The sequence below is a fragment of the Symsagittifera roscoffensis genome, chromosome 10 (assembly GCF_963678635.1).
Source record: "Symsagittifera roscoffensis chromosome 10, txSymRosc1.1, whole genome shotgun sequence".
Taxonomy (NCBI): Eukaryota; Metazoa; Xenacoelomorpha; order Acoela; family Convolutidae; genus Symsagittifera; species Symsagittifera roscoffensis.
This window is the reverse complement of record NC_087071.1, coordinates 11146404-11160956: the sequence shown is the minus strand read 5'-3', so window position 1 is coordinate 11160956 and position 14553 is coordinate 11146404. Positions and strand designations below refer to the sequence as shown.

Below are 14553 nucleotides of genomic sequence, written 5' to 3'. Positions count from 1 at the left end.
TTTATCAGAACCACTAGAACCAGCTCAACGACAGGCACCTCTAAGCGAACCAACATATAACTTATACCCAACACTACCACAAGAATTAAGTAGAATAAGAAATCCTAGTCAAAACCAAAATACAGTCGAAATAAATAGACAAATTATACATCCTCGACGGAACAAGAATTTTCTAACTCCCCGAGTTCATTTTGATATACCTCAATCCCCATCACAAAACACTCCAGAAAACCCCATTGGTATATTACCAGAAACCCCTACGCTTCTTTCACAACGTAGCACCTCAAGCCTACCATCAGATTACTTAGGTTCAACACCAACATCTGAACAAATACGTGAAAATCCCTTTAACCCCCCAAACCAGGCATCACGACTACCATATTGGACAACACATTCATTTACACAAGGTGAATTAAATTTAGTCAATGATCCAATAGATATTTCTACGGATACAACAACATCCTCATCACTACCAGAAACATTATCACTACCATCAACACCATCAATAAGCCAGATTTCACCACCACCTTTTAACTTAAATTTTCCAAATAATCTCGACGCCAGATATCGAGAACAATCATCAACAAATATCCCTTTAAGACTAGATTGGAATACATTTACAGCCCCTCCACCATTATTTGGACAACATCTAGAAAGTAATCGCCTCCACAACTGGGCACTTAATAGATTACAATACCGACAAGACATTCACGACGATATCCGTGATCACAATATCCAAATACTTCAACAAAACAGTTTACAATTAAAGTTTGAAATCACAGTTAAATTAAACAACATTACTCAACATCCCTACCCATTAAACCCACCAAACATAACAGCTCAATCACTACCACCACCATTTATAACCACTGAAGTAATATATAAATACGACAGATATACCAAAAACACAATTGGTTACATCACATTTTATAACCCATACTCAGGATTATCATACACATGTATATTCTAAAATTATTAATTTTTCTCCAACTCCTTTTTCTAGTAATCTCAAATCAAAACATAAACCCTTCTCCCCGCACAGGACCCCAAGATTTATTAGTAACACATTACGATTGTGAAGAAAACGAACAAAAAACACTACACAAGTATGCAATAAATCAAGTATCACAGTGCGAAACAGAACCCCAAGCCATAGAAACTACAAATGTCATAGCAACACTTTATTCAAAAGCCCGAGCAACTACAGTTATAGGATATAAATTCACAGCAACATTTTCTGAAAAGAAAGTACATTGTTCACAAGTCTCAAACGGAAATAAAAACCGACTTGACCATGAATCATTCTACCAGAGTAATAAAGAACGACTTTTACATCTCAATCCCGAAGATTGTAAAAACGAGTTACTCCGACTAAACATCACCAAAAATAAAAACACAGATAGAAATTTAGTATATTTCCAAGTTTTTTCAGATTCTGTACATCAAGCAGAACTTGAAAGATATCAAGGACATATAAAATTAGATGAAAAATACCCATACAACGGCGCACACGGACGATTAACCTATGACATACACGATAAACACTGGATACCACACATTGGTATAAATGACCCATCAAACTGCAAAGCAGACACAAAAAATAAAGGATACCAAGAAATAATGTTTTTCGATTGGAAAATACAACTCGAAAAAATACAACTCACACGAGATTTATCAGACAACACAATGATTTACCAAGGAATTAGATTACCTTGTAAAAACGACCAAGGTTATTGCGACCCTACAACCAGAACACAAGCAACAATTGTTTGGTTCCCCGAAGACACATGTACAACATTTCAAGTAGCAAAAATACACGCTCGTATGATAAAATTTCACGAAAAATATTTTATACAATCAATACCATATGAACATGTAAATCCATTACGCAAAATAAGTTCAAATTTTCGAAACATTCATAATATAGAAAATAAATTAACACGTTTTCAAATATATCAAGAAACAGAACTTGCATGTAAATACAGAAACCCACTTCACAAAACACAATACTCTGAAATATTAGTTGATTACAAAAATGGATTCGACATGACCACTGGAAAAATAAAAGTCGACCCATACGCCACAAGTCATCCCCTAAACGAAGGAACATCATATATACCAGTTAATTTTCAAAAGAATACAGGTCAACCTGGTGGACATTTAAAACCCCAAAACGATCAAAGCACACGTTTACAAGAACTATCACTAATGAATAATACATATTTTGGTAATATCCACTATGATATTCACTTAGATATGAAACTAGACTACACGATTAGCCGAATTTTTCAAGAAATGTCACTCTCCGAATTAGAAACATTACACCAACTATGCGAATTAGAAAGAACACAAATATTACAATCACTTGCACTAGCAGTATTAAAAATACCCTACGCAGGATATTTACTATCAGGAAATAGATCAAATTTTTTAGACTATGAAGGAAACATCTTATGGTTTTATACTTGTACTAAAAAAGTATCACCACTATACGTTTTTGAAGATAAACGATGTTATAAAAGAATCCCTATCTTTTATAAGAATAAAGTACATTTCGTTGACACACTTTCACGAAGAGCCTATTTCTGGGATACCGCAGTTCCATGTGGATCAGAAAATAGCCACAACGTAGTACAACTAAACCCTGATGAAGATAAATATTACCTTCTCACCCCATATCCCACATTAATGCAATCACTCAAAAAATTTTCACCAGAAAGCATTCGCGCTATCGCTCGAAACCCAAATATAGACTTACAATCAATAGGAATATACTCAAAATCAGATATTCAACATCACATTAGAACACAACAATTCCAGGAATTATTAACACAAATGGACACAATACAAAGACAATCAATTGACCAAAACTTACGCAAACTTGCCGAAACCGCAGGATTTGCAGACATCTATACACAAGACTATAGCGGATATTTTAAAGACATTAAAGATTATATATATCTTAACGGTGAAAAATACCGTCCCCAAGATATATCACCTATCAATATTTTTAGCTTTGTTACACTCAAGAATGAAATTCTTGATTTTCTAGGATGGCCCTACTACATCTTAGAAAAACTAACTATTTTATACGCAATGTTTAACTTTATTGGATTTCTTTTTTCACTCTTAAAAGGAATCTATAACACATGTGCTATACACACACAAGTCAATAGACAAGCAAGTGTAGCACGCATACTATTTGCAGGATTTTTTGGAATATTTTCTACATCTATAAACAAAATTCTTTTAGACGCACAAATAAAAGAATATAACACAAAAATAGCAACAAGACAGAACACATACGACGAAGAACATAACAATGCAGACACAACACCAACAGCACCACAGTTACCACCCCTACCACATAACCATCCATTATCCCTAGTCCCACGTAATTTTCGAAATTTAGCCATAACACATAATAATTTTAGACCAACCATATCACAAAGTCCCATCCAACATATAATGCCACACCACTCACAAGATGAAAATACTTATGAACAAATTATAGAACAACCCCATACCACCGCTTTTCAGTCTCAAAACAATAATTTTTTTAGCCCATGATGAGCCGACAACTTGGATCCCTACACCGATCAAATTCCCACCCAACCAACCTCACCACTCCAATCCCAATAATACCACTTTTTGCTTTTCCGCCACCCGATTTCCCATCCAGTAATGTAACATCCGGCATGAATTCCGATACTAAATCACACATCTCAGTTTTATACTCCATCTCACAACTCAATAACCCGAATATTGAAACCCCCGATGAATTTGCCGACTCCGAACCATCTCCATCAAATAATTTTCACACCAATCCCTTAAATTTTTCCCAACCCCCTTTTCAACCCATACTACCAAATAACCCTGACCCAACCAATTCTACACCCTCTTATGCTTCCCAAGTCACTCCAACCTACTCCTCACTTCACTCAAACCAATCATCTCATTCTTCAGACACCCCCCGAATCTCCCCAGAACTAGATAATTTCATTACCTTACAACAACAATCCTATCACCTTGACACCCCAACCATAAACCAAATCTCATCCACAATAGATTCATCCAACCCTCCTACCCCTACACCCTCTTCAATTTATACTGATTCATTAGCACCATCATCCACAACTACTGTATCTTCACTCAGCACTAATAGAGCTTACCGCACTTTTAAAAGGAAGTTCCCCAACCATCCTTTCCCAGCGAAACCAGGAACAGCCCGTGAATACATCAACCATCCACAACACACTAACACAAAAGAATTTTTAGCTATCACCTTACCCTCATTTCCACAATACACCTTAAACACCCCTCATGACACTAACGAGACACGTAACTTTGTAGACGAATACGTTTTAATGCCTACCCTTCCTTGGACCTCATATTATCATTTTACAAATCCCCTTTGCTTACCTTTATCTAACACTCATATCGATATAGAACGAAATATGGACATGCTATATCGACTCACTACACCACTAACACCTAGACAATTTACTTACATTGGATACAAAAAATCACTAAAAACACACACTGCACCCCGAGCTAATGAATATACACTAGAATATTACGACCATAACATCATCAGAACTAACCAAGATCAATTCTTAGACGACGATCGCTGCTCTAACCCACAAATCACCGAGAAATTTTTCATTAAAACACCATATGTATTTACACTAAATATCTTCGATCGCAAGTTTGACCACATTATCTCAGAAGCACTAACAGACACGCAAGCCTACGAAAGTTTTAAAGAACGCTTCCAAATATTTTCACTAACCTTTCATTTCCTTGCACCACATGAAAGAGATTTGCACTGCTCACACGATATTATGTTGCGCACTAAACAAACACACACATATACTTATTATCGTTTCATCCAAAATCACTTTGACCTACACACTCCCTCCAGACAACCACACCATCGTTTTCAATTCATCAATTCCAAATACACCTCACCATTCTTTCTTAACTTCACATATTGCATTAAAGATACTAACCTTCATGGTATTCTTCGAAATTATGATCCCATAACCCAAATGTATATCTTTTGTCCCATCACCAAGACCTTCAACGCAGAAGAATCCCGACCCTTCCTCATCCCACACGAGTTTGTACAACCTATAGAAATCCCCATTTTAGAATTCATCCATAACACTAAATTCAACCACAAATTATATAATCTAATCCAAAACACACCTTATGAATTTGCAGTTGGCACTGAAGAACTAACCACAATTAAGGCACTTCAATTGCTTTGGCCACTGCTTCAAACTAAAAATATCATCCGCATATTAGCCAAACTACTAACAACTTCAGATCTCATTCACGACATTTTCCCCCACGGTTTCTTCCCCGACGACTAACAGGTAAGTATGAATTATACATATTACTAATTAATTCAAACATTAGAAACTCACCATTCTTTATCCATGTTTTCTTTAGAATTTTAGCCTTCATCCAACGATCATCTGAAAAATTCACAAAAGAAAAATAAAAAATAGCAAACTTCTTCAAAACTGTTTAAAACCCTATTAAATTTTTGCACCAAGAATTAAATAAATATAATACCAATGCAGTAAATTAATTTATAAATTTTTCCCCCACCAGCAGTAAATCTAATAATGATGAAAATTTGTAACTTAATTTCCCCCAACAATTAGCAGTAAAATTAAAATTCTATGTAGTAAATTCATAAGAAGCAAAAGCAGTACTAACCTTTTGATATTTTCATTCACTCGCATAAGAATTCTATCCACACTCGCACAGCTCGCATTGTTTAAAATAATGAATTTCAGTTTCAAGCTTTCACACTCGATAACTCTAACACAAGATAACACGTTTCAAACTTTCCTTTAACCCGGTTGGAAAGGAATTATATACTAAACAAAACTAACCAATGCAGCTTACTAAACACCACAACACATAGCATAACAGCATGACTAAGAAAAGGAAACCAACGGTACCCAAACCGGATTAACCCAGTTTAAAACTGGATAATTTATTCTTTTGAAGACTATTATAAAGTCTAAGAAAGAAATAATAAAACACAAAAAAGTCGAAAGACAAACCCATACCACAAACAATTTGATTTTTGAAAAAAGGACACAACCAACAAAACATAAGAAAAACCACAACAAACCCAACATAAAACGTTGTCACATCTCCGCAAATTTCACAGACCCATCTACCACTGGGTATTTCAGTCATGCCTACACAATACGAATGATATCCGCGATCACAATTGTCACAAAACATCAAATTCTCCTCATCTGTTGCGCTTTTGCAAGTCATACATACTTTGCATTCCATACATTGCCAGTTATAAGTCATAATCACGCTAACTATACTATCTGTAAGCTCTAAACAAGTAGGATGTCCCGCATTGGTACACTGAGAACAAGATATCAAGTTTTCCTGTTGATTGAACTTGTTTTCTTGGTTATTTTTGAAACAAATGCCGCATATTGAAGCTATGTTTGTCATGCTGTCAACTGAAATCGACGGTAATTCTTCTTTGAACGCGGTCGAGGATGCGCCACTAGATTTTCGGGATTTTGGACTCGAACAACTTTTTTCATCAATTCCGTTGTCATTATTTGCTGCTTGTCTTTTCGCTGCCGATCTTCTAGGTTTTGATCCGCTTTTTGAACTTCTACTCGACGAGCTAGGTTTGGAATTGCTGGTTGGATTTGGCGGCACAACCGGATTCACCTCCGGCGCTTCAATGGTTACCTCAGTTTCGGAGTCTGAACTATCTGGAAAAACTGGATCCGAGGTATCGCCACGTTCTAGGACTCCCAGCGGTCCACAAGATACAGTTTTTAATGGAAGATATTTCAAATGCTCGCTCGTGTATTCTCTGTAGGGTGGTACGGTAGCCAACCGCGCTTTTTCTTCGCTTATTGATTTACATATCTCAGGATCATACTTGGGCTTGTCGCGGGGGTAGTGAATGTTGAACGTTTGCAGATCGAAATAGGCTGCCCTATAAAAAACCAATCATTCGAAATCTTGACATAAAAACAATTCCCTAGATTCCGAGCTTGTACTCAGAGGAAAACAAGTCTGAAAGTAGTTCCCAGAAAAAAATGAATATTGAAAATATTTTCGAAGCTGTAGCTAGAGCAAATATACTTGGGTACACGCCCGTATTAGTTTTAATAGCTTCCTCTCTCTCTTACCCCGCGCACCCAGATAAAAAATCTATTTTCGCTTTTCGAACGATGCAGTTAACGTTAATATTTGCCTTGACTCAAAACCAACTACGGCATATGTTTTTTTTCTTCGATAGGAACATTTGAGTTAGAAAATTTCAGCGATCGAATGATCAGCTAGAAATCAGTCGATCTCATTTCTAACGCAGTCTTCAAACCTTGAACGAAGAAAAATCTCAAAAAAGAGCAATTTGGATTTGAAACTTATACTTACATAAATACTTAAAAGCACTTGATTTACTATTTAAAACTTGTAATTACATTTGCCTCAAACTACACCAAGGAGAGACAACATCAGGGTAAAGTATTGGAACAGGGTGACATTATCAGTAAGTTACTCTGAAAAAACTGCTTTCGAGAAGTGTGGAACCTGATCTAAACTACATTTTATGATTGGATAAATTAGATATTTTACCAATGTAAAGTATTTAATATTAACCAATCATGATCCATCTAACTAACAATCCACTTATTTGTAAGTGCTGAAATTACTTGTAATTTCAGCACCAGAGAGATTTGAATTTAACTTAGAAATTAGTTGAACTCTCCCGAGTACTTCAGCAGCCGCAATAAACCAGTATACCCTAGATCTATTGAGCCTAGCAGAGACTAGTTAAACAACCTGAGACTAGATAGTATAAGAGTAAGATTAGGATCGGTATTAGACTAAGAAGTTGCACGAATCTATCCGGCCGAAAATAAGATAGCGTGACGAGCAGACGGTGTACCCTATCCGAAATTACTCTATGAGTTATACACTTCGGTCCTAACTCAAGTGAATGGACGAGAAAAATGTACAGATTTCGGAATTAGATAAATGTGTGCATCAATATAGTTCTTTTTTTTTGGATTTAAAGAAACAAGTGAGCTCTCTGGAGGGAAGGAGGGTTCAACAGGAACGCTGCACCAGCAAAAATTGCTTGGTATTTCAGAACTTTCTACTCAATCCCATCCCAACTCATCCAAATGGGGGGGGGGGGCAGGGAACTTAACGGAAAACTGCTATCATTCATGAGCGTCTAACATCATGGGACAATGATATTCGAAAAAAAAAATGCAACGATTTCGATCTCATCAAAACCAACAGGAACTGTTATTAACATTTAAGATGACGCTGTTAAGAAAGTATAAATTAATATCGAAAAACCCGTTCCCAACAGGTTATATCCAATGGTGCAACACAAAAAATTATCTTTATCAAATTCATTTTATGGAGAGACGAATAATTAAAACAATTTACTTTTAACGAAAACTTGATCCTGTTTCCGATATTCTTGAGATACGAGTAATTACACTGTATTCTATTTGTATTTTTGACAAATTTTTCGTGATATTTTTTACAACTTATGAACAACTTATGGGGAGGAGCCCCAAATAGCACCTTTTATCTTGAATCTTTTGTTACACAGAGATTATCTAAAAATCCTATCTTCGTTACCGTCTCGTACTCTAACCATACAGCTATCTTGGCGGAATATTTCAGTTAAGTGTTTTGGTTTTCTCAGTTCGAATCAATTTATTCCACAGAATCAAAAACAATTTTCAGTACCTCAAGTAGACCGGTTTTACAATAAAATTTACTGTAACTTGATTAGAGGTTAAAATTTACTCTTGAGCATATTGCTGATTGTACTTTTCGTCGATATCTTTTCGCAACTGATGTTAAGGTTTTTCAGGGCATACCTCGACTAGCTAAACAGTTTTTTGTATGTCCCCGTGTTGAAATGTAAATGAAGTTATACATCTTTTTACTCACTTTCATATATCACCTGAATGAAGTTAATTAAATTCCAAAATTTAACAGTGGTAAAGCTGCGCTTTGCAAAAGCTAGCGACAAAACGACCAAAAAACTCTATAAGTCAAAAAAAATAATTAGAAATAAGCCTCGAAGTAGTAAATAGGTGAAAATTTTGTTACATAACCGATTCGGACCTTAGACCTGGAAATTCAGTCCCACGTACTTCTATCTCGGCCACGGACGCTTAAAGAGCGCCAAGCACGAACCACACATAAATCAGAACAGATACTATGATTTTTCTAATACAACTGATAAGGATTATAGCAAAAGTGATACCAAATGAGCAGCTTAATTTGCGAGTTAGGTTGAAAAAAAACTAAATCCTAGTTCGCTAGTTAAATAGTATTTGACACCCTCAACCGAAGCAAAAACTCTTACCTAATAAAATTTCTACGCTGAAAAGCAGCAGTGGATTTAGGATTTTATCGAGAAAGGATTTTCAAAAAACTTTTGAAATTGTCAAACTATTTTGGGCCGACGAATTTGATTTACTGAGCTTTATTAAAAACTTAATTTTGACCAAAAGTTCTGCGCCGCATGCAAATTTTTGAAAAACCAGACCAAAAGCCGGAAAAACCAGATTGTCGTAAAGTAATCCGAATACATAGGGAGTATCAATAAGATCAGACACACAGAACTGATATTAACATTTTGCTGTCACTGCAAAAGGAAAGTGTCAAGTAACAAAGTAAATCATACACAGAGGCAAAGCTGATCTTCGCATCACTTGCGGTATACAATAAAGCTTCAAAAATCAAAAGATAATGCCTTGAACTTGAAAATAATGATTGAATTTTGTTGAACGAATTATAGGCCAAAAATTCAAGAAAAATTTTATTGGATATGTAAAAGATACCAATTACCTTCAAAACAAAAGAAGGATTTGGACTGAACTATATCCATTTCTTTCTGATAACCAATAGAAAAGACATTTCGAATAAAACCCAAATGTACTCGAAAACTTAATTAAACCTTGAAATCAAACAATCTGCTATCCAAAGAGAACAATCGAGAGTCAAAGGCCCTATAGTAAAAGATAAAAAAGAAAAAAAATTAAAAACAATTGCCACATAAAAGAGCTAGCCCAAAATCTGAAACAACTCTGAAAACTTATGAAAATAACCAAAGTTCTTCAATCATTATCAATTATGAAATGTATTCGCAATGGTGAGAGCTAGATCATAACAAAAAAAAACAGTAGAAAACGCCAACAAAGAAAATAAAAAACGCAAAAATTTCAGCCAAAAAGAACCACACTCCTGAATCTCGTGCACAACTTGCCGCCATATTCCTTTGTAGACAAATCAGTCGAGTCAATCTTGCAAAAAATCTGGAAATTTAACTTTTTTTGACAAATTGAAACAGTACGTTAAACAATCAACTTCAATCGATCTCAAATAAAATTGCTCCAACCTAAATTAACACCTAACTAATTAACACTTAAGCTAGTTTCGCGCACTTTTTGAATTAAAAAAAAAACAGAAACCATGCATCCGAAAAAAACTGAAAAAAAACAGCCTTAAAATTCAAAATATTTTATTTCAGACAGAAAATTTTGGCGCCTATGAAAACCAGAAAACCATTAACTATATTTACTCTCATCAAAATGAGGGAAAAAAGTACTCCAAAAATCTACCAAAAAGATAGAATTAATTGCCCGGCAAGTAAGCCAACAAAAACTGTGTCGAAATCAAAAAAAAACTACAAAAAATTAACTTATATCTAAAACACTTTTCAGCTGTAAAACAATTATCAATTAAGTCGTTGAAGCCAGCTGTTAGACGTGCAAGTTGGGTAGAAAAAGAGATGCATTTGGAAATGACCAAATTTCAGTCATCCTGTGGACAAAGTTGCTTATGGAAAAAAAATCTAGTAACCGATTGAACCCTTGCTTATCGCAAGGGTAATAACAATTCCGTAAATCCAATTTTTCGAACAAGTGAAGCATCAAAAACAGCATTTATTCAGCAATTAAACGAGTTGTACTTCAGCTTAAAAAAATTGTAGCCAATTTTGTTCAAACTTTAAGGATTCGGTTACGGAAATGACCTTCATGGTTTTTTACAAGAGTCCGTTGAAAAGTATCTCGACAATTTACTCGATTCTTGATTTTGACGAATATAAATTTTCGCGAATACATCTAACTATTAAAGAATGTGACCTGATTAAGGATTGGCTGGGAAAAACAATTAAAAGGAACAAAAACAAATTGGAGAACAATTTATTGGTCACTAAATGCTTTTAACATGATTTTATCGGAATCTTCATTGATAAAAATAAGATCTGATGTTCCGCCTTTTATACGTACTAAAACTAAAAAAAACTGGTTTGAGCCGAGATCGAAAAAAAACAAGGTGTGCATGATCAACTGAGAAAGATGACGAAAACAAATTCTAATTAATTTGTAGATGAAAGTCATCCAGTCGGAAAGTTCAGTCGTCAGAAAAACTATGCTCAAGTAGAAAGCTTCAAAATGTTGCTGATACAATTGAATTTTTGGAGGTATCAATATCATATTCAGAGCTAGCTGTAAAGCTGAAATACGAATTTGAAATAATTTCAAGAACAAAATTCAAAACACAGGCAGTGGAAGCAAATAAGCATCATTCACCTGATCATGAGTAAAACTAAACTCGATAACTTTTAGGGCGTTGCAATAATAACGCCACTATGTTCTCCAATTTCAACATCTTCCAGATACCATCTCCATGTCAAAACTTTGGAGCAAACAAAAAAAATGGATTAGTTACAAAAAAAAAAACAAAAAACAAAAAAAAAATATTTAGAATAAAATGGAATGAATGGCTAGTTTTTGGGAATACTCAAAGAAACTATTTTGGATCCGAAAACCAAATGCAAATATTCCAATTTAATTGAGCGCTGGATTCCAATTTTAGTTTAAAGAGTTCACACAGGCATATTAATTCAAAAGTCGTCATGCGCAGTAATTACTTGAGATAAAGTAGACCTCAAAAATTCATCATAATCATGAGCTCATAACTTTTTTCTTAAGCGAAATGGGCATAGCCAATTATAAACGTAGACTGTCATTAACCTGTTGTTTTGATTAAAACCATGAAATCGATTTGACAGGATAGTTAGCGAGAAATAACTTTCAAAAACTTGTCAAAGACACATTTCCGAGGTCCAAAACTTTTGCTGTCAGAAAAATTTGGACGCAGTTGCATAAAAAATGAGTTTCAAACAACCCTTTAAATGAATTGAACCCAAAATTTCAGATATAGCAGGGAATTTTTCGAGAACATTCAAAAAATTTAAAATTTTAAATTTTTCGAGAACATTCAAAAAATTTAGAACATTCAGATTTGAGAAGTTAGTTTTTGAGCCAAAATCAAGATGATTCACAAAACGGTGGAAAAAATATACTTTTCCGAGGGTCAAAACTTTATGTTAGAAAAATGGGTGTAGCCGCATATGCAGGGAACTTTTCAAAACAATTCTGTTCATTGACACCATAAAACTCAAATTTGAGAGAAGTGGTTACCGAGAAAAAAAATTAAAAATGTGTGTCAAATATTTCCTCATAAAAATATGGGTCAAATATTCTCTCATAGACTTTTTCAAAGGCTGTAGACGGAGGAAACAAGTAAAAAGATACTCTTTGGGAGGAGAGGGAGGTCTTTCAATTTATTATTTTTTTAAATTTTCCAATAGCCAAAAAGAAATTTTGTCAAACCGATTGGTAAACAAGCAACCAACTTGAAAAGAGCGGAAGAGAGTATTAAAAATGCGTTTCCCTTGATACGACCTAAAATTAGGTAAAAAAACCGATAAAAAATAGGCAGAGGAATTTTTTAGCAAAACAAAAAACAAGGAAGGAACTACGAAGTCAAAGTAAGTAAAATTGAATGAGAATGTCAAACACTAAAAGCAACTTTAAAAAGAAATGCGCTCAGCAAGAAAAACGATTCAAAGATCTGACAACTAAGTCGACAACAGATAAGCAGACAAATAACAGGCCGACAATTTTATTTCAAACAGAGTATTTCCCGTTAAAAAAAGAACTTCGCCGTCCAAGGCATATTAGTTACCTCAAGTCTACGTTGGCTGGGAATACATGAAAGTTTGAATTCTTTATGAACCAAGATACAAAGGATTCAAGTCAATCCGTTAAACAAGTTGTTAATCCGAAAAAAAGTGTCTAAATTCAAGTTTGATAACGCTCGCTAATCGCAAGCCTAATAAACAGTTATTCGAAATAATATTTCGAAAGAAGTAATTATATGCTAAGCCTTGATTCATTTGCTTCAAATAAAGGTCGATTTGATTTATAAAAAACCAAAAAAAATGTAAAGGAAGTAATTGTTTTCCAAAAAAATGACCTTTTGCCAAACAAGCTCAACAAGTGACAAGATTTTGATATGCAAATAATGTAATACAGAAGTGTGATCCAATGGACAAGGTTTTTTACGGGAAAGAAGGTGATTTTACCTGCTAGTTCGACGCTCTTTGTTAATTTGTGCACTCCATCTAGCTGTATCCAAGATAGCCTCCCGCATCAATTTGTTCATTTTTTCTCGGTCACTTTTAATTGCCACCATATCTGTTTTCGCTAACAGGGCCGCCTTCTCTTTCTCTTCTGCTCTTTTTTGTTTCCAATACGCAACATACTTTGCGTGTAACTCTGGGAAATGACATTGCATCAGTTGATGAGCATCGTCTGCTTTCAAAGCCGTGACGCCAAATATTTCCTCATTTGAATTTATGATTTTCATGTGCAACAGGTATCGCCTCTCTTCGATTTCGCAGTTTCGTCTAACAACATCTGGAAACTTTCGACGAAAACTGGTGATACCCAAATATTGGGCCAATGTTTCCTGCAGAATGTAATCTTCGCCATCACCTAAAGGCCATCTGTATTCGATGACGGTTTCAGGACCCGGTAAACCGCTAATGTTATTGCTAAAACTGTGAGAGGGGGAGGAAGACACAACAGGGACCGACTTAACTGGCGACGAAGGAAGGGACGAGTCACTTGTAATCGATGAAGGCAAAGCAGAATCAACTGATTCTGTAAATAATTCTTTTTCGTCGCCTATGCAACTCATTTTCGTTGTCTATAAAAGCATCAGATACGAAGATAGTCTCTGAAATTTTTCACTAGGATCAAATTTTTTGGTGAATTTTTATGGGTCCCAACATTCATAGATCCCAAAATAAAAAAATAAGTCGCATAAGTCCCCAAAATTTATCTTTTTGAAATCTGATTGGTTGAAATTTGTGACATTCGACCAGAATGGCCAAAATGCAATCTCTGAAGAATTCGAAATTTTAGCAGTAAGCCTTCCGGATTGGTGGTTTTTAAGAACTAAGGGCGTTATTGGAACGTTTAGCCAAACGGTGAAGGCTGGAATATTCTAGTATTTTAAAATTTCAAAAATTCGAATGATGACGTCACATTTCTGAGAAATGCTGAAACGGCCATTTTAACAAAAAACGAGTGAAAAAACAGAACAACAACATTAGTTGCGCTGACGAGAACAACTTTATCGAAATTGAAGAAG

The 14553-nt window shown here is 35.0% G+C and overlaps 1 protein-coding gene across 1 annotated transcript in view; it reads right to left on the bottom strand.

Moving 5' to 3' along the window:
• Positions 1-14132, bottom strand: part of LOC134854974 (PHD finger protein 10-like) — a 33542-nt gene extending 19410 nt beyond the window's left edge. The window contains exons 1-2 of the mRNA XM_063871354.1: positions 13481-14132; positions 6155-7000 (exon numbers count right to left, since the gene is read on the bottom strand). Of these exons, the coding sequence (XP_063727424.1) occupies positions 6155-7000; positions 13481-14097 (1463 nt within the window). The 5' untranslated portion in view covers positions 14098-14132. The remainder of the gene's footprint in view (positions 1-6154; positions 7001-13480) is intronic.
• Positions 14133-14553: the final 421 nt, after the last annotated feature.